This window comes from Oncorhynchus mykiss, chromosome 2 (genome assembly GCF_013265735.2).
Source record: "Oncorhynchus mykiss isolate Arlee chromosome 2, USDA_OmykA_1.1, whole genome shotgun sequence".
Lineage (NCBI taxonomy): Eukaryota > Metazoa > Chordata > Actinopteri > Salmoniformes > Salmonidae > Oncorhynchus > Oncorhynchus mykiss.
The window spans coordinates 20,234,219-20,259,767 of NC_048566.1; the positions used below are offsets into that span (position 1 = coordinate 20,234,219).

A 25,549-nucleotide genomic window follows, 5' to 3' on the forward strand; every position below is an offset into this window, starting at 1 on the left:
GTCATTGGCTCGTCACCACCCTAAATCACAACACCTGTGACAAAAATATTAGTGCTGGGTGGCATGACTGCTATTGTGCTGTTGAACATGATGTTCATGTGTCATGGCATGTCGAGCTGTGTTGGAGAACATGTCGCGCTGTGTTGGAGAACATGTTGCGCTAGTTCTGTGTTATTTCCTTCACTGTGATATTTAGGTACAAGTTGTGTGTTTTGCTTGTAGAGGCATATGGGCCAAAGGCCTAAGGGTTCAGACTCTACTAGTTGGTTGTTTTATATTCCTATCCTATAGAGAGCAGAAAGAGAAGATCCCCGACACCCCTCCCTGGTTCCAACAAGTCTTTATTGACCTAATGGGACATTTATGATCAGAAGAAATGATTGAAAACCAGATTATATTTTTCAATAATAGTAATTACTTGGGTGTTTACATTTGTACTATTTCACACATGTACACGTGTGTTTCATACACATGTGAATTATATATATATATTTTGTTCACGGCCAGGGATCAGCCATTATTAGGTTTAAGTGCCTTGCTCAAGGCCACGTCGACTTTTTTCCCCTATAGTAGTCGGCTTGGTGATTCAAACCAGCGACCACATAGGCAGTAATAGTATTCCTCATTTTTAAAATTAACTATAGATGTGTCCTTTCATTTTACAATTGTTATTGCACACTCATTGCTTTAAAAATAATAGGTAATCATAAATGGACCAAAGTCACTTTAATGTGTTTGACCCCAGAAGTGAATACATAGTGAATAGGTGCTGGGGACGACACCATAGTGAATAGGTGCTGGGGACGACACCATAGTGAATAGGTGCTGGGGACGACACCATAGTGAATAGGTGCTGGGGACGACACCATAGTGAATAGGTGCTGGGGACGACACCATAGTGAATAGGTGCTGGGGACGACACCATAGTGAATAGGTGCTGGGGACGACACCATAGTGAATAGGTGCTGGGGACGACACCATAGTGAATAGGTGCTGGGGACGATACTGAACCACCTATGTTCACTGAGAAATATCTGTTACATAAATATGACCTGAACCAATCGAGGGCAACGCCGGAGATTCCCATCCACTTCTACAGCAGCGTGACAAGAATATTATGATCAATAGTATCAAACACGGCACTGAGATCCAAAAGAACTAGGGTAGAGCATTTGCCAGGATCGGCAGCCAACACAAAGTCATTACTTACTTTTAATAAATCAGCTTCCGTGCTGTGAAGTGAGCGGAAGCCAGACTGAATTTTTCAAATAAGTTGTTCATACTCAAGTAAGCCACCAACCACTTTTTCAAAAATCTTGGAGAAAAAGTTTAGAGATAAGTCTATAATTACTCCGTGAGGAGGGGTCTATATTGGGCTCTTTAAGGAGAGGTTGGACCAGATCAGTTTTAAAATAGGCTGAAAAGGAGCCAGAAGACTGGGAGCTACTTACAATAGGCAGGATGTAAGGGCCAACCCAACAGTAGGCGTGATCTAGTAGGGATCATGTCCAAGAGGAGGGAGGAGGTCTTCATGTGACCTACAGTATCAAGGAGGCACTCAAAGGATATTTGCCCAAAGGAGAAAAAGGAAGCAGTAGACAGTCTCCGAGTAGTTGCCTCAAGTGGCTCCTGGCCAGCAATGCTGGTATGGCGTCAGCTACTGTCAATCTGGGATCTAACATTTTCTAAAGTTGTGGGAGTTCTCAGAGATCAGGGTAGAGAAGTAGTTCACTCTCTTGCATCTTTAACCAGCAACATTATCATTTCTCATCAGCTCCTTCATTATCTCATAGAATACCTGAAGTTTACAGGCCTTCCATTTATGTTCAGCCTTTCCAAGTTCACTTTTGAAAGTAGATGTGTGGTCGTTTAATCGTGGTGAGACGCTGGCCGGCACTTTATTTCTGGTTTTAACTGGTGCCACTGAGTCTAAAGTAGCCCCACATATCATTGAAGCTTTCCAGAAAATCATTGTTGTGACGACAAATAACAGGAGTAGTAGAGGATCAGAAGGCATTGGTAGAGGAACTTACTAGGAGTTGTGGAGATAATGATGTGAAAGCGAGTGGCAACAAACACATTTTTAGGAGGAGTAGGAGGAAGCATTTTAAAAACAACACTGAGATTGTCAGAGACGCACATCAATAGTTTCCAAGTAATCCATATTCGGACCATAGGACAGCACCAGATCAACAGTATGGCCTTGAATGTGTGTCGGCCCTGTGGCATGTGGCACAAAGTTAAAGGTTCCTAAACGGGTTCAAAACTCCCTAGCTAGTGCATTATTTGGGCTAAACACATGAATGTTTAGATCTCCAAGAATAATCCTGCCATATTTAGACATAACCAAAGACAGAGGTCAGAGAATTCTGCAATGAACCAACTAATAGGTTTAGGTTTAGGAGGGTGGTACACTGGAATATACAAGGTGGGCTGTTTCATGTTAAATCAAAAGATAAGGCTTTCAAATTAGGGAAAGTTGCCACATGACACAGGGCTACATATATACTTGTCCCTACCACAGCCAGACAGACTGGATTTCTGTACATATTTACTTGTCCCTACCACGGCCAGACAGACTGGATTTCTGTACATATATACTTGTCCCTACCACGGCCAGACAGACTGGATTTCTGTACATATATACTTGTCCCTACCACGGCCAGACAGACTGGATTTCTGTACATACATACTTGTCCCTACCACGGCCAGACAGACTGGATTTCTGTACATATATACTTGTCCCTACCACGGCCAGACAGACTGGATTTCTGTACATATATACTTGTCCCTACCACGGCCAGACAGACTGGATTTCTGTACATATATACTTGTCCCTACCACGGCCAGACAGACTGGATTTCTGTACATATTTACTTGTCCCTACCACGGCCAGACAGACTGGATTTCTGTACATATATACTTGTCCCTACCACGGCCAGACAGACTGGATTTCTGTACATATTTACTTGTCCCTACCATGGCCAGACAGACTGGATTTCTGTACATATATACACTTGTCCCTACCACGGCCAGACAGACTGGATTTCTGTACATATTTACTTGTCCCTACCATGGCCAGACAGACTGGATTTCTGTACATATATACTTGTCCCTACCACGGCCAGACAGACTGGATTTCTGTACATATATACACTTGTCCCTACCACGGCCAGACAGACTGGATTTCTGTACATATTTACTTGTCCCTACCACGGCCAGACAGACTGGATTTCTGTACATATTTACTTGTCCCTACCACGGCCAGACAGACTGGATTTCTGTACATATTTACTTGTCCCTACCACGGCCAGACAGACTGGATTTCTGTACATATTTACTTGTCCCTACCATGGCCAGACAGACTGGATTTCTGTACATATATACTTGTCCCTACCACGGCCAGACAGACTGGATTTCTGTACATATTTACTTGTCCCTACCACGGCCAGACAGACTGGATTTCTGTACATATATACTTGTCCCTACCACGGCCAGACAGACTGGATTTCTGTACATATATACTTGTCCCTACCACGGCCAGACAGACTGGATTTCTGTACATATATACTTGTCCCTACCACGGCCAGACAGACTGGATTTCTGTACATATATACTTGTCCCTACCACGGCCAGACAGACTGGATTTCTGTACATATATACTTGTCCCTACCATGGCCAGACAGACTGGATTTCTGTACATATATACTTGTCCCTACCACGGCCAGACAGAGTGGATTTCTGTACATATATACTTGTCCCTACCACGGCCAGACAGACTGGATTTCTGTACATATATACTTGTCCCTACCACGGCCAGACAGACTGGATTTCTGTACATATATACTTGTCCCTACCACGGCCAGACAGACTGGATTTCTGTACATATATACTTGTCCCTACCACGGCCAGACAGACTGGATTTCTGTACATATTTACTTGTCCCTACCACAGCCAGACAGACTGGATTTCTGTACATATTTACTTGTCCCTACCACGGCCAGACAGACTGGATTTCTGTACATATTTACTTGTCCCTACCACGGCCAGACAGACTGGATTTCTGTACATATATACTTGTCCCTACCACGGCCAGACAGACTGGATTTCTGTACATATATACACTTGTCCCTACCACGGCCAGACAGACTGGATTTCTGTACATATATACACTTGTCCCTACCACGGCCAGACAGACTGGATTTCTGTACATATATACTTGTCCCTACCACGGCCAGACAGACTGGATTTCTGTACATATATACTTGTCCCTACCACGGCCAGACAGACTGGATTTCTGTACATATATACTTGTCCCTACCACGGCCAGACAGACTGGATTTCTGTACATATATACTTGTCCCTACCATGGCCAGACAGACTGGATTTCTGTACATATATACTTGTCCCTACCACGGCCAGACAGACTGGATTTCTGTACATATATACTTGTCCCTACCATGGCCAGACAGACTGGATTTCTGTACATATATACTTGTCCCAACCACGGCCAGACAGACTGGATTTCTGTACATATATACTTGTCCCTACCACGGCCAGACAGACTGGATTTCTGTACATATATACTTGTCCCTACCACGGCCAGACAGACTGGATTTCTGTACATATATACTTGTCCCTACCACGGCCAGACAGACTGGATTTCTGTACATATATACTTGTCCCTACCACGGCCAGACAGACTGGATTTCTGTACATATATACTTGTCCCTACCACAGCCAGACAGACTGGATTTCTGTACATATATACTTGTCCCTACCACGGCCAGACAGACTGGATTTCTGTACATATATACACTTGTCCCTACCACGGCCAGACAGACTGGATTTCTGTACATATATACTTGTCCCTACCATGGCCAGACAGACTGGATTTCTGTACATATATACTTGTCCCTACCACGGCCAGACAGACTGGATTTCTGTACATATATACTTGTCCCTACCACGGCCAGACAGACTGGATTTCTGTACATATATACACTTGTCCCTACCACGGCCAGACAGACTGGATTTCTGTACATATATACTTGTCCCTACCACGGCCAGACAGACTGGATTTCTGTACATATATACTTGTCCCTACCACGGCCAGACAGACTGGATTTCTGTACATATTTACTTGTCCCTACCACGGCCAGACAGACTGGATTTCTGTACATATATACACTTGTCCCTACCACGGCCAGACAGACTGGATTTCTGTACATATATACTTGTCCCTACCACGGCCAGACAGACTGGATTTCTGTACATACAGTGCCTTGCGAAAGTATTCGGCCCCCTTGAACTTTGCGACCTTTTGCCACATTTCAGGCTTCAAACATAAAGATATAAAACTGTATTTTTTGGTGAAGAATCAACAACAAGTGGGACACAATCATGAAGTGGAACGACATTTATTGGATATTTCAAACTTTTTTAACAAATCAAAAACTGAAAAATTGGGCGTGCAAAATTATTCAGCCCCCTTAAGTTAATACTTTGTAGCGCCACCTTTTGCTGCGATTACAGCTGTAAGTCGCTTGGGGTATGTCTCTATCAGTTTTGCACATCGAGAGACTGACATTTTTTCCCATTCCTCCTTGCAAAACAGCTCGAGCTCAGTGAGGTTGGATGGAGAGCATTTGTGAACAGCAGTTTTCAGTTCTTTCCACAGATTCTCGATTGGATTCAGGTCTGGACTTTGACTTGGCCATTCTAACATCTGGATATGTTTATTTTTGAACCATTCCATTGTAGATTTTGCTTTATGTTTTGGGTCATTGTCTTGTTGGAAGACAAATCTCCGTCCCAGTCTCAGGTCTTTTGCAGACTCCATCAGGTTTTCTTCCAGAATGGTCCTGTATTTGGCTCCATCCATCTTCCCATCAATTTTAACCATCTTCCCTGTCCCTGCTGAAGAAAAGCAGGCCCAAACCATGATGCTGCCACCACCATGTTTGACAGTGGGGATGGTGTGTTCAGTGTGATGAGCTGTGTTGCTTTTACGCCAAACATAACATTTTGCATTGTTGCCAAAAACTTCAATTTTGGTTTCATCTGACCAGAGCACCTTCTTCCACATGTTTGGTGTGTCTCCCAGGTGGCTTGTGGCAAACTTTAAACGACACTTTTTATGGATATCTTTAAGAAATGGCTTTCTTCTTGCCACTCTTCCATAAAGGCCAGATTTGTGCAATATACGACTGATTGTTGTCCTATGGACAGAGTCTCCCACCTCAGCTGTAGATCTCTGCAGTTCATCCAGAGTGATCATGGGCCTCTTGGCTGCATCTCTGATCAGTCTTCTCCTTGTATGAGCTGAAAGTTTAGAGGGACGACCAGGTCTTGGTAGATTTGCAGTGGTCTGATACTCCTTCCATTTCAATATTATCGCTTGCACAGTGCTCCTTGGGATGTTTAAAGCTTGGGAAATCTTTTTGTATCCAAATCTGGCTTTAAACTTCTTCACAACAGTATCTCGGACCTGCCTGGTGTGTTCCTTGTTCTTCATGATGCTCTCTGTGCTTTTAACGGACCTCTGAGACTATCACAGTGCAGGTGCATTTATACGGATACTTGATTATACACAGGTGGATTGTATTTATCATCATTAGTCATTTAGGTCAACATTGGATCATTCAGAGATCCTCACTGAACTTCTGGAGAGAGTTTGCTGCACTGAAAGTAAAGGGGCTGAATAATTTTGCACGCCCAATTTTTCAGTTTTTGATTTGTTAAAAAAAGTTTGAAATATCCAATAAATGTCGTTCCACTTCATGATTGTGTCCCACTTGTTGTTGATTCTTCACAAAAAAAATACAGTTTTATATCTTTATGTTTGAAGCCTGAAATGTGGCAAAAGGTCGCAAAGTTCAAGGGGGCCGAATACTTTCGCAAGGCACTGTATATACTTGTCCCTACCACGGCCAGACAGACTGGATTTCTATACATATATATACACTTGTCCCTACCACGGCCAGACAGACTGGATTTCTGTACATATATACTTGTCCCTACCACGGCCAGACAGACTGGATTTCTGTACATATTTACTTGTCCCTACCACGGCCAGACAGACTGGATTTCTGTACATATATACTTGTCCCTACCACGGCCAGACAGACTGGATTTCTGTACATATATACTTGTCCCTACCACGGCCAGACAGACTGGATTTCTGTACATATTTACTTGTCCCTACCACGGCCAGACAGACTGGATTTCTGTACATATATACTTGTCCCTACCACGGCCAGACAGACTGGATTTCTGTACATATATACTTGTCCCTACCATGGCCAGACAGACTGGATTTCTGTACATATATACTTGTCCCTACCACAGCCAGACAGACTGGATTTCTGTACATATATACTTGTCCCTACCACGGCCAGACAGACTGGATTTCTGTACATATATACTTGTCCCTACCACGGCCAGACAGACTGGATTTCTGTACATATATACTTGTCCCTACCATGGCCAGACAGACTGGATTTCTGTACATATATACTTGTCCCTACCACGGCCAGACAGACTGGATTTCTGTACATATTTACTTGTCCCTACCATGGCCAGACAGACTGGATTTCTGTACATATTTACTTGTCCCTACCATGGCCAGACAGACTGGATTTCTGTACATATATACTTGTCCCTACCACGGCCAGACAGACTGGATTTCTGTACATATTTACTTGTCCCTACCACGGCCAGACAGACTGGATTTCTGTACATATATACTTGTCCCTACCACGGCCAGACAGACTGGATTTCTGTACATATATACACTTGTCCCTACCACAGCCAGACAGACTGGATTTCTGTACATATATACTTGTCCCTACCACGGCCAGACAGACTGGATTTCTGTACATATATACTTGTCCCTACCATGGCCAGACAGACTGGATTTCTGTACATATATACTTGTCCCTACCACGGCCAGACAGACTGGATTTCTGTACATATATACTTGTCCCTACCATGGCCTGACAGACTGGATTTCTGTACATATATACACTTGTCCCTACCATGGCCAGACAGACTGGATTTCTGTACATATATATACTTGTCCCTACCACGGCCAGACAGACTGGATTTCTGTACATAAGACAAGGCTGGCGGGGTAGTTTCATTTAGAGAACTAAAATTATTGGGTGTTCTTATTCAGAATGTTTTTGAGACACCAACTGTACAAAACCAGATCCACAGACCCCGTCTTGTGTTATAACAAGACTTGCCATTCGGTTACTCTGACATAGATAGAACTCAACTCCTTAGACACAGTCACTTGAGTAGACAGACAAAAACACACAAGTTACTTCTGTGAGAACGGTGTCTTGGCTTCAGGCATGAGAATGTGCAAAATGTGGTGTGTTCAGACTATATAGACTGACCTAACCAGGACATGGCCATAGGTCCACACAGCCCTCCTCACATCCCAGGCAGGGAAGGAGACGAGAGAAGGAGAGGAGAGAGGTTGAAAGTGAAGGGTCATGGTCTTTGGACTGTAAATGTCACACTGTGGAGGAAAGTGATTTGATCCCCGTTTGCTCTCGCTGTCTGGCTCTCCCTATCAAGTGAGAAGGTCACACAGGAACATACCCTCTATTATATCATTTGGCCATCCAAGGACTTATTATATCTGTGTAGTGTGTCATCGTCTGTTCCTATGCTTCAGAATTAAGGTTATGGGAAGGTTAAAAAAGGTATACTAAAAAAACATTCAGTGTTAATAAAATCTATTGGTTGAACGTGGCGGCCTTGAGTGAAATAAGAGGGCCATAGGCCTACACTATTCACTAGAACCCACGAAATCAATGCTACTTTAGGCCAGTTTTAGTTTAAAGACCAGGAAAGGGGATTCAGGTAGCCTAGTGGTTAAAGCGTTGGGCCAGTAACCGCAAGGTTGCTGGATCAAATCCCCAAGCTGACAAGGTAAAAATGTGTCATTCTGCCCCTGAACAAGGCAGTTAACCCACTGTTTCACAGTAGACTGTCATTGTAAATAAGAAATTGTTCTTAACTGACTTGCCTAGTTAAAATAAAACAGGGTGAACACAACAAGACCCAATTAATGTTTTCATACTATAGCTAATACAGCTTTATTGTTAGGCTACATACACTAAATTTATAATAGGCTGACTCGTCACAACTTCCTTAGGACCTTGACATTCTGAAAGGGGCGGGGTTTAGAGCCCGTAGCACACAAAGGGGCGTGTCCATACAGGGTGGAAATAAATAGGTAGCCCAGCTCTGCCAGTCCCCACTCACACCCGAAAGTCGTAAGACAGGATTGAGGCATCTCACAAACGGTAAATGACCAACATTAGGATATTTAACTACATTAAATGGCTGGGGATAATATGGGCCTAGATTGCAACAAGATTAGGGAGATTGTCAAGCCAAAAACTGACAACCTTTCGATTGTTTGGTTTATTCTAAGACTTGTTTCATGCGTGACCATTTATTTAATGTCATAGTTGATGAGATGCAGCTCCAACTACTTGATGTCTATAGCTTTTTATTTATTTTTTTGCTTTAGAAAAGCCTATTCAAACCTCTTGTTAAAGTCACTTCAATCTGCCTTGATTGAACTCTGAATCCGTGACGCAAAGTTTAGTTAGACTTTCAAAGTTCATAACTGTTGCTTAAATAGACTATCACACATTTTATTCCAGTTTAAAACATTTTTGCTGTGCTTTTAAATGCAACTTTTCTTCTTTGCATAAACTTACTATGAGTTGCAGACATTTGATGTGTAGATACTGTTCAGATAAGTTATCTATTCTAGGGAACCTATGGCACTCTCTATTATTCTCTTATGCTATGTTCTCTATGCCTCTGCTTACCTTAAAGCTATAACTCAGTTGCAAAGTTCTATGCCATAAAGTCTGGAAATCCCCAGAAATCATAATGGATGGTCAATGTGTGTTTTAATAGCTAATGTCTCTCTTTGTCTGCCCCCCCCCACAGAGGACTAGACCAACTCAGGCAAAATGGTGAAAGTAGGTGTCAATGGGTAAGACACATTTTCATTTAACCCCTTAACACAACACACACAATCTAACAATTTATCACCCCCACACACACAGGGTCCTACTCTGGCTTGACCTAGTGCAGAGCTTACGCTTTTAAACCAGATAACTATTTGAAATGGCAATCTCGCTAATATCAATTAATGAAAACAAAAATATAGGAATGAATACAATCAAGATTTCATTACATCATTCCTTACTAATGGCTGTACCCTGGTAACCTCACACATGGAGTACTGATGCCCCTTCGAAAAGACCCGCCCTCTGTTTGTGAGAAACACAAGTTACATAGTCATCCCCGATGATGTGTGTGGTATTCAGACGAGCCCTGAGAGGAGCTTGGCTTACATGACCCTCCTCTCTGTATCCTCTTGTGCCAGTCTTTTTTTAGCCAGGCACCCTTTGGAGGAAATGTCAGGGGTACAGTAGTGTCTTGTTGACATTCTGAACCATCAAAACATTTTAATAGCTGTCTTACTCTAAACTAGCTCAGCGACTAAAGAGCAGGAACTGTGTAAAGACTTGTGTTCTGCAGAAGGCACACTCTGGTTAGCAGAACAGACACAAACCCAGGGACGGTCACTCTGGTTAGCAGAACAGACACAAACCCAGGGACGGTCACTCTGGTTAGCAGAACAGACCCAAACCCAGGGACGGTCACTCTGGTTAGCAGAACAGACACAAACCCAGGGACGGTCACTCTGGTTAGCAGAACAGACACAAACCCAGGGACGGTCACTCTGGTTAGCAGAACAGACACACAAACCCAGGGACGGTCACTCTGGTTAGCAGAACAGACACACAAACCCAGGGACGGTCACTCTGGTTAGCAGAACAGACACACAAACCCAGGGACGGTCACTCTGGTTAGCAGAACAGACACACAAACCCAGGGACGGTCACTCTGGTTAGCAGAACAGACACACAAACCCAGGGACGGTCACTCTGGTTAGCAGAACAGACACACAAACCCAGGGACGGTCACTCTGGTTAGCAGAACAGACACACAAACCCAGGGACGGTCACTCTGGTTAGCAGAACAGACACACAAACCCAGGGACGGTCACTCTGGTTAGCAGAACAGACACAAACCCAGGGACGGTCACTCTGGTTAGCAGAACAGACACACAAACCCAGGGACGGTCACTCTGGTTAGCAGAACAGACACACAAACCCAGGGACGGTCACTCTGGTTAGCAGAACAGACACACAAACCCAGGGACGGTCACTCTGGTTAGCAGAACAGACACACAAACCCAGGGACGGTCACTCTGGTTAGCAGAACAGACACACAAACCCAGGGACGGTCACTCTGGTGGTCTCTTGTTCTCTGTGATGTTTTCACTAGTAGACAAGTGATCACCTTGTGCTTAGTTGAATAGAACAGTTTTTATTGTCCAGTCTACAGTTGAAAATGTGTCTTTGGCCTCACTCATATGTGAGGGGATCTGCAGTTCCCCTTCTCCTATCCGCCTCCCCTCCACCTCTCGGAGGACAGTGTGTATCAGAGCCTGTCTGTGAACCTGATTTTTCTAGTTAAAAAGTAACTACTAATCAAACAGGCCACTCACTTGATGGTGGAGGATTACCACATGAGGGGCAGACAGGACTTTACTCCACAGAGAGTAAAGCCTCAGTCCTGTTCACTCTGCTGGCTATGATACAAAACCCCCTGAACCCTGTCCTCTTTCTCTGGAAATACAGTATTTTGAGGTCACCACATGTTCATTTGAGATTTCTCTGAAAGCTCTTTATATCCAGTCTTTAGTCTTTTGCTTCAGGTGCTACCTGAATGTTATGGAACAGAAATGTCAGTTCAGTTGTATACATGACATTTCTATTTGCGACCTTTGAAACATGGCTCCCTACTAAGGCTGTTACATTAGAATACAGGAGACAGATATGGTAGTCCCCAACTTCATTTGTTTTTCAATAGCGAGATGTTTATGAAATTCCGTAGTATTGTTGAGGACTGGGTGTGACATCAATGATTAATGGAATGAATCGTCTTGTCCCCCAGATTCGGCCGTATCGGGCGTCTGGTGACCCGTGCTGCATTCCACTCCAAGAAGGGAGTTGAGATTGTTGCCATCAACGACCCCTTCATCGACCTGGACTACATGGTGAGCAGCCTAAAGCCTACAATGGACCAGGGACTTCTAGCCCACTGAATCAGTAGAAAAATGTACTGATCCCTGACATGTATAAAGAATTAAGGTTTTAAGACTTAGTGAAATATTTTGCTTATTAAGTGGTTTCATTAACTTCAAAACCTTTGAACGTTGCTGTCACCCTGACACCCTCAATGAACAAACCAAGGTCCTGTCATAACTTAGGATCTATTAACAATAGGCCAAGAGACTCACTTCCTCCGCCCTCTTCAGGTCTACATGTTCAAGTATGACTCCACCCACGGACGTTTCCACGGTGAGGTCAAGGCTGAGGGTGGCAAGCTGGTCATCGATGGACACAAAATCACTGTGTTCCACGAGTGAGTTCATTCATTTAGTAACAAATAATTCACTTTTTTTTGTTCCACATTGAAAAAAATTCATACAAATCAGGTCCGCATCTGTAGAATATGCAGGAGAGACCTGAAGTCTCTTGTGGCCTTATGGAATGGCGCCCCCTTGTGGAATCCATAACAATATAAATGATAGTCTATTAGTCTATGGTGCTCTGCTTCCTCATAACATAACCCTGAACCTCCTCGTTCACAGGAGAGACCCAGCTAACATCAAGTGGGGAGATGCTGGTGCCACCTATGTAGTTGAGTCAACAGGTGTTTTCACCACCATTGAGAAGGCCTCTGTAAGTATCCCCATCAGTAGACACAGCATCCAGAACTGTATGATCTGGGAATATCATTAGAACAGAAATGACTCCTTTATGACATGACTTTACCCATCAGGCTTAACCTGCATGTGGTGCATTATGTTGAATACATACAATAACTAGGCAATCATATTTAACCAGGCTACAAAAAAAAAATGTAATAATGGACTCTAACATCTCTCCCTCCTCCTCCTCCTCCAGACCCATCTGAAGGGAGGTGCCAAGAGGGTTGTCATCTCTGCTCCCAGCGCTGATGCACCCATGTTCGTCATGGGCGTCAACCACGAGAAGTACGAGAACTCCCTCAAGGTTGTCAGGTGAGTCCCTCTTCCCTCCGACTCAACACACACTCCCTCCACTTAACAGCTACTATATGCAGCGCCTGGCTATTCTGTTGCGGTTCAGACTATAATTTAGCACGTCTCTCTCCACAGCAATGCGTCATGCACAACCAACTGCCTGGCTCCCCTGGCCAAGGTCATCCACGATAACTACCACATCATTGAGGGTCTGATGGTACGGATTAAAACGCAACACCTGGGAACAATCACCTAGAGAGGGCATAATCTGACATAACGACAGGTTTCACACCGACACAAAACACTAACAGTACAGAACAAGGGATGGACTGTTTTTAAGATCACCAACACACCATCTCTGTTTTTCTTATCCAGCCGTCCCCCACTACCACTTCTGTACCTCCTTAATGTGGATCACACCTCTCTCATCTCCCTTCCCTTAACATCTCTCTCTCAGAGCACCGTTCACGCCGTCACCGCCACCCAGAAGACTGTTGATGGTCCTTCTGGAAAGCTGTGGAGGGATGGACGTGGTGCCAGCCAGAACATCATCCCTGCCTCCACCGGAGCAGCCAAGGCTGTCGGCAAGGTCATCCCCGAGCTGAACGGGTCAGTACCACAACCTCTAAATAACTAATAACAACCAGTAAAACAAGACAATTATAATACTAGTATCAGAAGTTCACAACCTCTAACTAGACACCAGTAAAACACTATGATACAGCTGTACATTCACTTGTGACACAACCTCTATCTAGACCAGTAACACATTTATAACACTAGTCAGCCATTAATACAGTTTTCAGTCAACAGTAAAATGTATAGCAATGAAACAGACATATGTCTAAGAACTAGTCATTTATTATGTCTGTATATCAAACTGTAGAGGAGTAAGTTTAACTTTGACCTTATGCTGCTGTCACCCCCTCTTCTTCCTCACAGCAAGATCACTGGCATGGCCTTCCGTGTCCCCACCCCCAACGTCTCAGTGGTGGACCTGACCGTCCGTCTGGAGAAGCCTGTGAGTAGCCCCTCCCCCTGCCTTACCAAACTGCCAATACACATGTCTGTGTCTCTATGGTGTACCTTACCTGCCAATACAATCAAAAAGATGACACTGTCCTAGGACCAGTTGTTAGACACAGTGACCACGTCTTTAAATAAAGATTGAGTAAAGCCCATTGTTGAGTAGACAAGACAATGCCTTAATTGATACATGATTAGTTAGCATCGTAAATTTAGCAACAATGGAACAATTTAACAACCCACCTCTTGTTTGCTTGAACCACAGGCCAGCTACGACGCCATCAAGAAGGTTGTCAAGGCTGCCGCCGATGGACCCATGAAGGGAATTCTCGGCTACACGGAGCAACAGGTTGTCTCTTCAGACTTCAACGGCGACACCCACTCCTCCATCTTTGATGCCGGCGCTGGCATTGCTCTGAACGACCACTTCGTCAAGCTGGTCACATGGTACGCATTCATCCTCTGCAAATATACACGCGAACACACACACACCTACACATTCTTGGTGAGTGAAGAAACCTGACCGTGTCTCTCCTCTCTCCCCAGGTATGACAATGAGTTTGGCTACAGCAACCGCGTCATTGACCTGATGGCTCACATGGCCACCAAGGAGTAAAGCAACCAACCAAACGCTACTGCGCTACGTCATGTGACCACATATTTCCCATTCGATTGGACTATCGCCCTTGCCATGAGAAAGTTACCCGCATGAAACAAATAACTAACAATCACAACTAATTTATTTTTGTATTGTAAAGCCCCTGTTCTGGTCTTGTGAAAGGTGAGATGGAATCTGGGTGTGAAGACATTTTCTCTGTTTGTTGCACTGAACCTGCTTCATTCAGAAGCGGAATAAAAGTCCTCTGTGAGTAAATATGGCTTCCTGTTTTTCACTTGATGGGACAAAAGGAGAATTATTTAGTATATAAATGTTGGTAATGGGAAAGGACAAACTCTTAAATAATTCCTTCGTTATTTCTATTAAGCTAAGGAACCTGACGTGATCGATCACTCCTACACAATGGAAACACTATACAACATAATTATTCCTGACCCTGGGTACATAGGAGTAGTTTAGGTACAGTATCTATACAATGAGGTTGCTCTGTAAACTAAAACATCCATCTGAATGTTCTCACTCTGATGCTAGCATACATCTGATCCGTTTACTCTTGTAAGAATCTGTGCATTTGACAGAACCAGGATTTCAAACACAACCCAGACACTTTCATTTCAGTTCTATGATCACGTCACTTCCTCTGCCAGTTCTCTCTACTCGACTCAAACGTTCATTGGTTGTGTACACAGATTTGCAGATGTTATTGCAGGTGCAGCGACATTCTTGTTTCCAGCTCCAACAGTGTAATACGTAGCAATACACAGGATCCAAAAGGTAGAAATAAAGACATTGTGTCCAATCAAACCCTTTCTGCACAGTTTCCTTTTCCATCAGTGTTAAATTCTCTTATTTTTCTCTCCCCCTTCCTGAGATGAATCATTATTTCTCTCTACACCCCCCCCCCCCCCCCCTCCCCACAGTTCAGTTCAATACCTGCTCCATTTGTTAAGCCAAGGGTGTTCTGGCATGACTAACTAAAGTTGACAATGGCCGACCATTATGATTACGCAATTGGCCTTCATAAAATATTCCCAATCGATGGTATTGACAAGGGAAGAGAGGTAAGCCAACTCTACTGGGCTTTTACTTTTCTGAGACCAACAACCTCTAGACTAGGGGTTTCACAGCATGATGGTCCTATGGGGGCTGCAGGAGGCTTAATGAACAGCGTGATTGCAGTCAACTTGACAGTGTGTGTATCGGGTGCTTTAGGTGGATTGTGGTGCCTATAGAGAATGTAGGGAGGTTTTCATGCTTTCACTTTACTTCACTATAGTTGACTTGGTGCTTAGAGAACACTGGGTTTCCATCATACTAATTGATAATCATAAGTCATTCGTTTTTCAAATGAACCACTTAATCAAGTATAAGTAATGAATTAGTGTCTGTTAGCTTTAATTAGTGAAAATGCTGTCACATGTTCTTCTAGTGACAGTAACACACAGCATGACTTCCTGGACGAAGGTGTGAGTCAACAGGAGAGAGAACATGTTGATGGCTGAACACCTACTGCTACACACCAAGGCATCCTCTGATCGTAAAGCTGAGCCTCTAAACATACACAGTTTATTGTAACCTTTCAAGTCAGACTTGTGTGTAGGTTGACTTTAAGCCCCATAAGAGCAGGATTGAAGATCAGGTTAATGTTGTAGTTCAGTTTGTAGCCAGTAAGCTATGTATTTATTTCAACATCCCAGTGTCTATCTCTCTCACGTCATGCTCAGACAAGGCAGTCATCTTATTGAAGAGAAGACTTGTGTCTCCTGGGTGTTGTTGCTCTCATTGTTAGACACATACAAATTATGAGTCAGTTACATGTGTACTCATGTTATTATATCACAATTGGTGATATCTCTTCTACGGCATTCAGTTTAAACAATGGATAGAGAGATAAAGAGTGACAGAGATACAGAGAGAGAGAGAAAGAGAGCATGGAAGAGAGAGAGGAAGAGGGTGAGAGCATAGAAGAGAGAGAAAGAGATTGATGAGAGTGTGTGAGAGAGAGAGAGAGAGGGAGGTCAAAAAGGCTCAGATCCTTCCATTTATTTTCCCTCTGTGTGCCTTTTCGGACCACACACTCACTGATCATTTCTCCGCCAGATTGTCGACAGCAAGTTGATTTACTCTTCTCAGAAATAGAGCACAAAAATTGACAGAGGCTTAAGATTTAAAAAAGAGCTTAACTCACAACACAGACAGACTGAACAAAAGAGTGAGATAGGAAGTAAAAAAGAGAGGTAGAGAGGGGCAGGTTGACCGACGAAGAGGAAGGTGAGTAAGAATGCTCCTCTTGGTGTGTGTGTCACCTGTTGATTTCTCATTAGTGTGTGTGTGTGTGAGTGATCTCCTTTCAGCTTTGAACTGAACAGTGAGTTTGATTCTGTGATAATAGTTGTGTGTTTTTCAATTGGCTGTCTCTCTTTTTCTCTTCCTGCTTTTCCAATTCTCCACTTTTCCCCTGATTGTGCACTTCTTACTTTTACACATTTCTGGCTGTAATACACTGGCTCACCCCCTGTCTCCCCTCTCCTCTCCGCTACCCTCTCTGCTCTCCTCTACCCTTTCCCCTCTCCTCTCCCCTACCCTCTCTGCTCTCCTCTAAACTTTCCCCTCTACTCTCCCTTCTCCTCTCTCCTCTTCTCTTTTTTGCTCTCTCCATCAATATATAACTACCCCACCATTGCTGTCTCTCTTTTTCTCTCTTTCTCTGTCTATATCTGCGTTAGCTAATACCATAGGGAATTTAACATCTCTAACTCTCACTCTGTTTTTCTGTGCATGTCTAGGGGTTAAATCCTCTTACCTTCCACTTTCTAGCACGTTCTCTTGTCTCAGTACGTTACTCTCCTCCTCTCTCTTTTGACCTCTTCTATCTACTGGGCTTTACAGTAAAATCTCTCTCTGTCTTATTTTCTCCACCAGTTGATGTCTCTGGGAGGAAATGGCTCGTGGAGGGTCTCTGTCCCATCCTCCATCCCTCCTGCCTTCCTTTCTCACCTCTCCCCCAGCACTGACCTGGGAGTTGCCATCTTCCTCATCCTCACAGGTGAGTCAAATCTACCATCTGCCTACAACACATTCACCCCTAGCCACTATACCCCTATACCCTCTAACCACTGATAGAGATTTGAAAGGACTGGATTTTACACTACTTGTACTATAAGCAATATGGTGAAAAATATGGTGAAAAATCCTCAAAGCGTGAGATATTACCATACTACATCAAATAATTTCAGATCTATACAAGTGTCTAGAGACTTGGGCATAGAGGCGCAGGGTTGTTGGTTGATTTGAAATTAGGCATCTCTCCTCATCACAGACGAGAGATTCAGTGTTGGTGTCAGTTAGTGTCAGAGTGGTTGGTATTCCTCCTGAGTAACTCACTGGTAGAACAATCAGAACATAATCTGTACAGTGTAGAAGTATTAGGCTTGGCTTAAGGTATATTTATGGGGGTGAAATTCTGTTCAGATAAATCAAGACTTAAAAACAATATGAACAAAATCTAATTTGATCCCAGAGGACTGAAAGGGTTTTGATATATAAGCTGGGCAACAGCTTTTCACATCTTAATCATCGGAATCCAGAGCCCACGCAGATGGCTGAATGGGTTTACTTTGTTTCAACACAGATCTGTCATCCATCAGGATCAACCTTTCTGATCAAGTCAGTCAGTGATCTAACTCTCTATGACTGTTTCCATTACAGAGCTGTGGAGACAGACTGAATACAAAGTGTATTAGCATAGCAACCCCAGGGTCACACCAGAGAGGAGAGGATACATAGAGAGGAGAGAGGACAGAGGACAGAGGAGAGAGGATACATAGAGAGAGGAAACGAAAGAGGACAGAGAAAGGTAAGGACAGAGGATACATAAAGGACAGAGGATACATAGAGAGAGGAGAGAGGAAAGGTGAGAGGAAAGGAGAGAGGAAAGGTGAGAGGAAAGAAGAGAGGAGAGGATACACATGAGGAATCACAGCATGGAACATTCCATACCTGTTGCTCCCAATAATTACCTACACAACAAATCAAATGAGGCTATGAACAGCACCCTGCACCCCACTGGCCAGCCAGCCAGCAAGCAACCATGTCGATTCAGCTAGAGCATTTATTCACTTTGGATTGGTTCCCCGATGCTTCCAAAGCCGCATAGTGGGTTGAGGGGGTCAGGAAGGTATCAGCGGTTGAAATATTAAATGACAGATGGTTTACAGACCCTTATTATACCCAAGAGCAGACAGTGAGCTGGTCTGTCTCTATACTTCTATCTTTCTCTCTCTCCCCGTCGCTTCAAACCTCCTATCTCCCCGCTCCTCTCTTCCTTCTCTCCTCTCTTCTTCTCCAGGTGTAGTGTCAGTGGTTGGGAATGGCATAGTGCTGTTGGTTTACTGTAGAAAGAAGAAGAAACTCAGACCACCAGAACTCATGACTATTAACCTGGCCATCTGTGATTTTGGATACAGCCTCTTGGGGGCGCCATGCCTCATAATTTCCAGGTGAGCAATTCCTGTCAACCAATCTTCAATCCCTCATACTGATAGTATGAATATCAAACTAGACAAAATGATATGATGCAGATGTCTTTTATCCAGATCAATTGACAGTTTACACTCACATCCCATGAATCAGACAAAGTGCTTAGTGTTCCAATGACCAATGATCATTATCAGATCATTAACTCCTCCTCTGGTCCACCAGTGTGTCCCATGGCTGGGTGTTTGGGGAAGCAGGGTGCCTGTGGTACGGGTTGCAGGGCTTTGTTTTTGGGATCGGCTCCCTCATCACCACCTGTCTCATCTCTCTGGACCGCTGCCTCAAGATCTGCAGCTTCAGATACGGTCAGTGGGATTCCCTTCATTTCTTTTTGCTATCTTTTTGAGTCATGTGTGTACACACTTATTATATTCTTCATTTGATAAATGTCTTACATATTTTCCCTTGGGAAGACAATGATAAAGTGTTGTTGAATCCCAAAAACATTTAGCTTCCGTAGGCTACATTTATCCTTCATCCTTATCTGATATTTCTTCAAACATTTCATTACATGAAATACATGTCTGATACTCAATTGAGAGAACCAAAAGGGGTGACACAAAAGGATGTTGTTGACCCCTGACCCCTTTTAGTGGCCTCATTGACTTCCTGGTTTTCCCTGAGGCTTTCGTCAGTCGGTCAGAGCATGAATAAGGCTCTTGCTTTGAATATGCCCTTAATACTTAGCATGTCAGATAATTGATTTTGAACAGAACCTCTGCATTCAATGACCTAATCTAAACATACACTATATATACAAAATTATGTGGACACCCCTTCAAATTAGTGGATTTGGCTATTTTATTCTCACCTGTTGCTGATAGGTGTATAAAATTGAGCACACAGCCATGCAATCTCCATAGACAAACATAAGCAGGAGAATGGCCTTACTGAAGAGCTCAGTGACTTTCAATGTGGCCCCGTCATAAGATGCCACCTTTCCAACAAGTCAGTTCATCAAATTTCTACCCTGCTAGAGCTGACCAGGTCAATTGTAAGTGCTGTTATTGTGAAGTGAAGTGTGAAGTGGTTGGCCACACAAGCTCACAGAACGGGATCACCAAGTGCTGAAGCATGTCGCTCGTAAAAATCGTCTGTCCTCTGTTGCAAAACACACTACCGAGTTCCAAACTGCCTCTGGAAGCAAAGTCAGCGCAATAACTGTTTGTGGAGTAAAGCTTGCTGCCATTGGACTCTGGAGCAGTGTAAACGCTTCACCATCTGGCAGTCCGACGAACTAATCTTGGTTTGGTGGATGTCAGGAGAACGCTACCTGCCCGAATGCATAGTGCCAACTGTAATGTTGGGTGAAGGAGGAATAATGGTCAGGTTGTTTTCTTTCATGGTTCGGGCTAGGTCCCTTAGTTCCACTGAAGGGAAATCTTAATGCTACAGCATACAATGATATTCTAGACGATTCTGTGCTTCCAACTTTGTGGCAGCCCTTTCCTGTTTCAGCATGACAATGCCACCATGCACAAAGTGAGGTCCATACAGAAATGGTTTGTTGAGATCGGTGTGGAAGAACATGACTGGCCTGCACAGAGCCCTGACCTCAACCCTATGGAACACCTTTGGGATGAATTGGAAACGCCGACTGCGAGCCAGGCCTAATCTCCCAACATCAGTGCCAGACCTCACTAATGCTATTGTGGCTGAATGGAAGCAAGGCCCTGCAGCAATGTTACTACATCTAGTGGAAAGCCTTCCCAGAAGAGTGGAGGCTGTTATAGCAGCAAAAGGGGACCAATTCCATATTATTCAACTCCAACTCCATATTTGTTGTGTGCTCCAGTGCTGCAAGTGAAGACCTATTTAAGCTGCAGCTGGCCCAGAACAGAGCGGCACGTTTAGCTCTTCATTGTAATCAGACGGCTGATATACATATGATGCATGCCAGTCTCTCTTGGCTAAGAGTTGAGGAGAGACTGGCTGCATCGCTTCACTTTATAAGAAACATTAATGTGTTGAAAATCCCAAACTGTTTGCATAGTCACTTTACACACAGCTCTGACACACACACTTATCCCATCAGACAAGCCACCAAGGGGTCTTTTCACAGACCCCAAATCCAGAACAAATTCAAGAAAGTGTACAATGTTATACAGAGCCCTTGTTGCTTTGGAACTTCCTTCCATCTCATATTGCTCAAATAAACAGCAAACCTGGTTTCAAAAAGCAGATAAAGCAACACCTCACGGCACCACGCCTCTCCCCTATTTGACCTAGATAGTTTGTGTGTATGTTATTGACATGTAGGCTACGTGTGCCTTTTAAAAAAATGTATGTAGTTCTGTTCTTGTCCATTGATGTTCTGTATTATGTCATTCTGTATTATGTTTAATGTTTTATGTGGACCCCAGGGAGAGTAGCTGCTGCTTTTGCAACAGCTAATGGGGATCCTAATAAAATACCTAAAATACCAATACCAATGCCCATGATTTTGGAATGAGATGTTGGACGAGCAGGTGTCCACATACCTTTGGTCATGTAGTGTAGTTTCTAATCTGTTTGTCTGTATGTCCGACTCTTTCTTCAAACCCACGTTGTAGAGATAATTGGGGGCACTATTGTAAGAGCAGTTTTTGATATTTTGAATTGGTCCAGACTCCAGCTTGATCTCGTTGACCTGGAGATGACTTTCCGGTTACGTAGACACTAGGCAGCAATGATGTTATTGTATTGCTGGTTAGGGGTAGTCACGCAGGTAGCTATGGGAAAGGGAAGGTGGCCTAGTGGTTAGAGTGCTGGACTAGTAACCAAAAGGTTGCAAGATTGAATCCCGGAGCTGACAAGGTAAAAATCTGTCGTTCTGCCCCTGAACAAGGCAGTTAACCCACTGTTCCTAGGCCATCTTTGAAAATAAGAATTTGTTCTTTTTTTAAATGAAGGGAAGGGTAGGGTTAATGTCTGGGCTACCAACATGCAACACTACATAAAGAAACAGAAACCCGTAAATATCACACACAACCATTTAAACTACTAGCAACCATTTTCAGGGCTCATTTGCAACAGATGCCTTAGTTTCAGTGAGACTCCCTGTTAAAATAAAGGAAATATACATGTATTCATTACACGCATCATACATCTGGAGCCTTTGGATCAATCCTACTTCTTATTTACTAATTACTGGTCAATCAAACAACGTGCTTCACTTTATTCATATCCCTCTCCTATGTGTCTGTTTATAATATAGTACATGCTGGACAATCAGGTGTCTCTCAAAAAATAGATCTTACCCAATGAGAATAAATAATGGTGAAATAAAAGAATAACATTCCTCCATCTCTCTCTACCAGGTCAGTGGATCGAGAGACGTCACATGTCCATGTCCATAGGGCTGGTGTGGTTCTACTCTCTATTCTGGGCCTCCCTGCCTGTTTTTGGCTTCGGCAGCTACGGACCAGAACCCTTTGGGACCAGCTGCACCATCAACTGGTACTCCTGACTCTCTCTTTTTAGACACTGTTTTGGTGTGTGTGTGTGTGTGTGCGAGAGAGAGAGAGAATGTCTGCAGTTATAAAAGCATTCCTCTCATCCAGCAGCAGCAATTCAGCCTGGGTACGAGGTTATAAAAGCATTCCTCTCATCCAGCAGCAGCAATTCAGCCTGGGTACGAGGTTATAAAAGCATTCCTCTCATCCAGCAGCAGCAATTCAGCCTGGGTACGAGGTTATAAAAGCATTCCTCTCATCCAGCAGCAGCAATTCAGCCTGGGTACGAGGTTATAAAAGCATTCCTCTCATCCAGCAGCAGCAATTCAGCCTGGGTACGAGGTTATAAAAGCATTCCTCTCATCCAGCAGCACCAATTCAGCCTGGGTACGAGGTTATAAAAGCATTCCTCTCATCCAGCAGCACCAATTCAGCCTGGGTACGAGGTTATAAAAGCATTCCTCTCATCCAGCAGCACCAATTCAGCCTGGGTACGAGGTTATAAAAGTATGTATAAATATACATCTTCTTCTTCCTCTTTTCTTTGAGGTGGGGGATGAGGTCATCTTTGATCGACAGGGCCTACATCTTGCTGATCCTGATCATGTGCTTCTTTCTCCCCACACTGACCATCGTCGCCTCCTACATGACCATTCTGCTGACGGTGAGAGAAACTGCACCCAGCTGGCACAAAATGGCTGATTCAGTAGGGGAGAGTCCAGGGAACTCAACTCAGAAAACAGCATGCCATGTAACTCATTGATTGTCAATCAATCAATTGTCCTGGCATATTTTGAGTGGGGCACCCTATAACGTATGGAATGCATGCTGAGTACAGTCCAGCAAGCATGATCTATTACCGTGATGGTGGACTCAATAGCTGTAGCCAACTGGTGGTCTAGCGAGCGTGGCCCTTGTGTATTTGTTTGTGGTCAGTGACGGTTGAAGTTTGTGTTTACTGACATGTCTCTCTGTGTAGGTTTACCGTTCTAGTCGCGCTCTGGCATCTATTCCCTCCTCAACTGTCACTCACACCAACAAAGACCTGAGACTCACAAAGGTATGTGGAAAACATACTATGTTAGAAGAAGCTTAGTTACTGACTTGAAATGAAAGATGTCGTAACATCTGCTTTATTCCAGGCAGAGAAACTACCAGGGAATAACTTTTGTATTAACATTGTAACAAGTGTGTAAGTACAGACAGCACATTACATCTTTCTGTTGTTTCATCTATTGTCTGTCTGTCCCAGATAGCAGCTGTGGTGTGCTCCACCTTCCTCTTATCCTGGACTCCCTATGCCATTGTCTCCCTCTACTCTGCCTTGGCCCCCAAGGATGAGCATTGGGCCGGGGAGGCCATGCAGGGAGGAGGCCCCTCCATGGGGACTGGAGGATCCACCGGGATGGCCTCAGCCTTCCCAAACATCCCCAACATTATGGGTCTCCTCAATTGGACCTCCACGGAAAACTACGGAAGCAACTACGGAAGTGTCTACTACGACCCTGGAGAATCCTTGCGGGACGTGACCAACCCAGATCCATACTCCTATTCTGGCTTAGGCCACAGTCTGTCTGCTGCTTCCACGCGCAGTTCAGCCCCAGGCCAGGAGGGGGAGTCGGAGACAGGGAGCAACCGGCCGGTGTCCTGCCTGCCACCTATGGTGTCTCTGATACCAGCAATGTTTGCCAAGTCTCACTGCATGATTAACCCTTTCATCTACCAGATCATGAACAAGGAGTTCAGAGAGGACGTGTACGACATACTGTTTGGGAGACAGAACGGGGAGAGGAGGAGAATGCAGGGAAGAGCAGGGAGCTACTCTGACAGTAAGGAGTCTTTCATAGCTACAGGTGTGGACTGGACAGGTGCAGAATGACTGATAACTCTCTCTCTCTCACACATTTTCTTTCTCTCTCTCTCTCTTCTCCTCTTTCTCTCCTCAGCCCCCAAAGGCAGCCTCTCCTACTGCCACAGCTGGCGAGGGAGGAGCAACCCCAAGGCCATGCCCATGGTGGAGTTGGGAAAGAAAGAGAGGGCTGGCGACACCATCTCGGTGGGGTGGGACGCCCTGGGCATGGCGTCGCTGGACACACAGGTCAACATAGACGGGCAGAGTCTGAGCGAAGCAGGGAGAGAGCTGGGGGGTTCCACCTCTAGTAGTCTGATGACCGAGTGACAGAGGGAGAGATGGATAAGAGATGTTGAGAGGATGGAGGTGTTTAGGAGCAGAGACTTCTTTAAAAACAGCTTTAAAATAAAACATGTTTTGTGTAAGAACAACCAGAGTATTGTATCATAGTGAGTGTTTTGAGTAGTGACTCTTTTTTTAAATGTAGCCAAAACATTAGTATTATTATATAACCAACAATTATGATATGTAAAATATACACTGTTGTATTTTTACATATTGTGTGTATTTTTTACCTTTATATCTAAGCACCAACAAGATGTCTGCTGCAGTTTTGAAAATGGTATTCCATCTTTTAGTTTAGTCTATTTTGTAGTTTTTTTGTTGTCTTTGTCAACACTGTCCTGATAGGCCTGTAGGTTATGGTTTACATTATAGTTTCACACAATAGAATAGTGTGTAAAATTGTATGTGTGTATTTTGTAACAAAATAAAATCGAGCCAAGTGGGAAAATCTTGTTGCCTATGGTGTGACCATAAAATTACATTCACAAGTGGAAAGTTCCTGATAACACCTCCCCCAAATCGTGAACTAGGACTCTAAGAGGTCTTATGGAACTGTT

At 44.0% G+C, this 25,549-nt stretch overlaps 2 protein-coding genes across 3 annotated transcripts; both read left to right on the forward strand.

Moving 5' to 3' along the window:
- The first annotated feature begins 9,211 nt into the window (after nucleotides 1-9,211).
- On the forward strand, nucleotides 9,212-15,080 carry LOC100329212 (glyceraldehyde phosphate dehydrogenase-like). The gene is made up of 11 exons (XM_021623341.2): nucleotides 9,212-9,323; nucleotides 9,985-10,030; nucleotides 12,067-12,169; nucleotides 12,431-12,537; nucleotides 12,767-12,857; nucleotides 13,083-13,198; nucleotides 13,316-13,397; nucleotides 13,638-13,789; nucleotides 14,123-14,201; nucleotides 14,472-14,653; nucleotides 14,753-15,080. Exons 2-11 carry the CDS (start codon nucleotides 10,008-10,010, stop codon nucleotides 14,820-14,822), a joined length of 1,005 nt encoding a protein of 334 aa, XP_021479016.1. The 5' UTR covers nucleotides 9,212-9,323; nucleotides 9,985-10,007; the 3' UTR covers nucleotides 14,823-15,080.
- A 990-nt stretch (nucleotides 15,081-16,070) lies between these two features.
- On the forward strand, nucleotides 16,071-25,432 carry opn9 (opsin 9). 2 transcript variants are annotated; one of them, XM_036941236.1, is made up of 9 exons: nucleotides 16,071-16,362; nucleotides 17,748-17,871; nucleotides 19,174-19,324; nucleotides 19,527-19,666; nucleotides 22,661-22,799; nucleotides 23,345-23,459; nucleotides 23,775-23,855; nucleotides 24,048-24,624; nucleotides 24,742-25,432. In XM_036941236.1, exons 2-9 carry the CDS (start codon nucleotides 17,751-17,753, stop codon nucleotides 24,972-24,974), a joined length of 1,557 nt encoding a protein of 518 aa, XP_036797131.1. In that variant the 5' UTR covers nucleotides 16,071-16,362; nucleotides 17,748-17,750; the 3' UTR covers nucleotides 24,975-25,432. The 2 variants fall into 2 exon arrangements, with proteins under 2 accessions (XP_036797131.1, XP_021479043.2); XM_021623368.2 differs by lacking the exon at nucleotides 16,071-16,362 and adding an exon at nucleotides 16,377-17,096.
- Nucleotides 25,433-25,549: the final 117 nt, after the last annotated feature.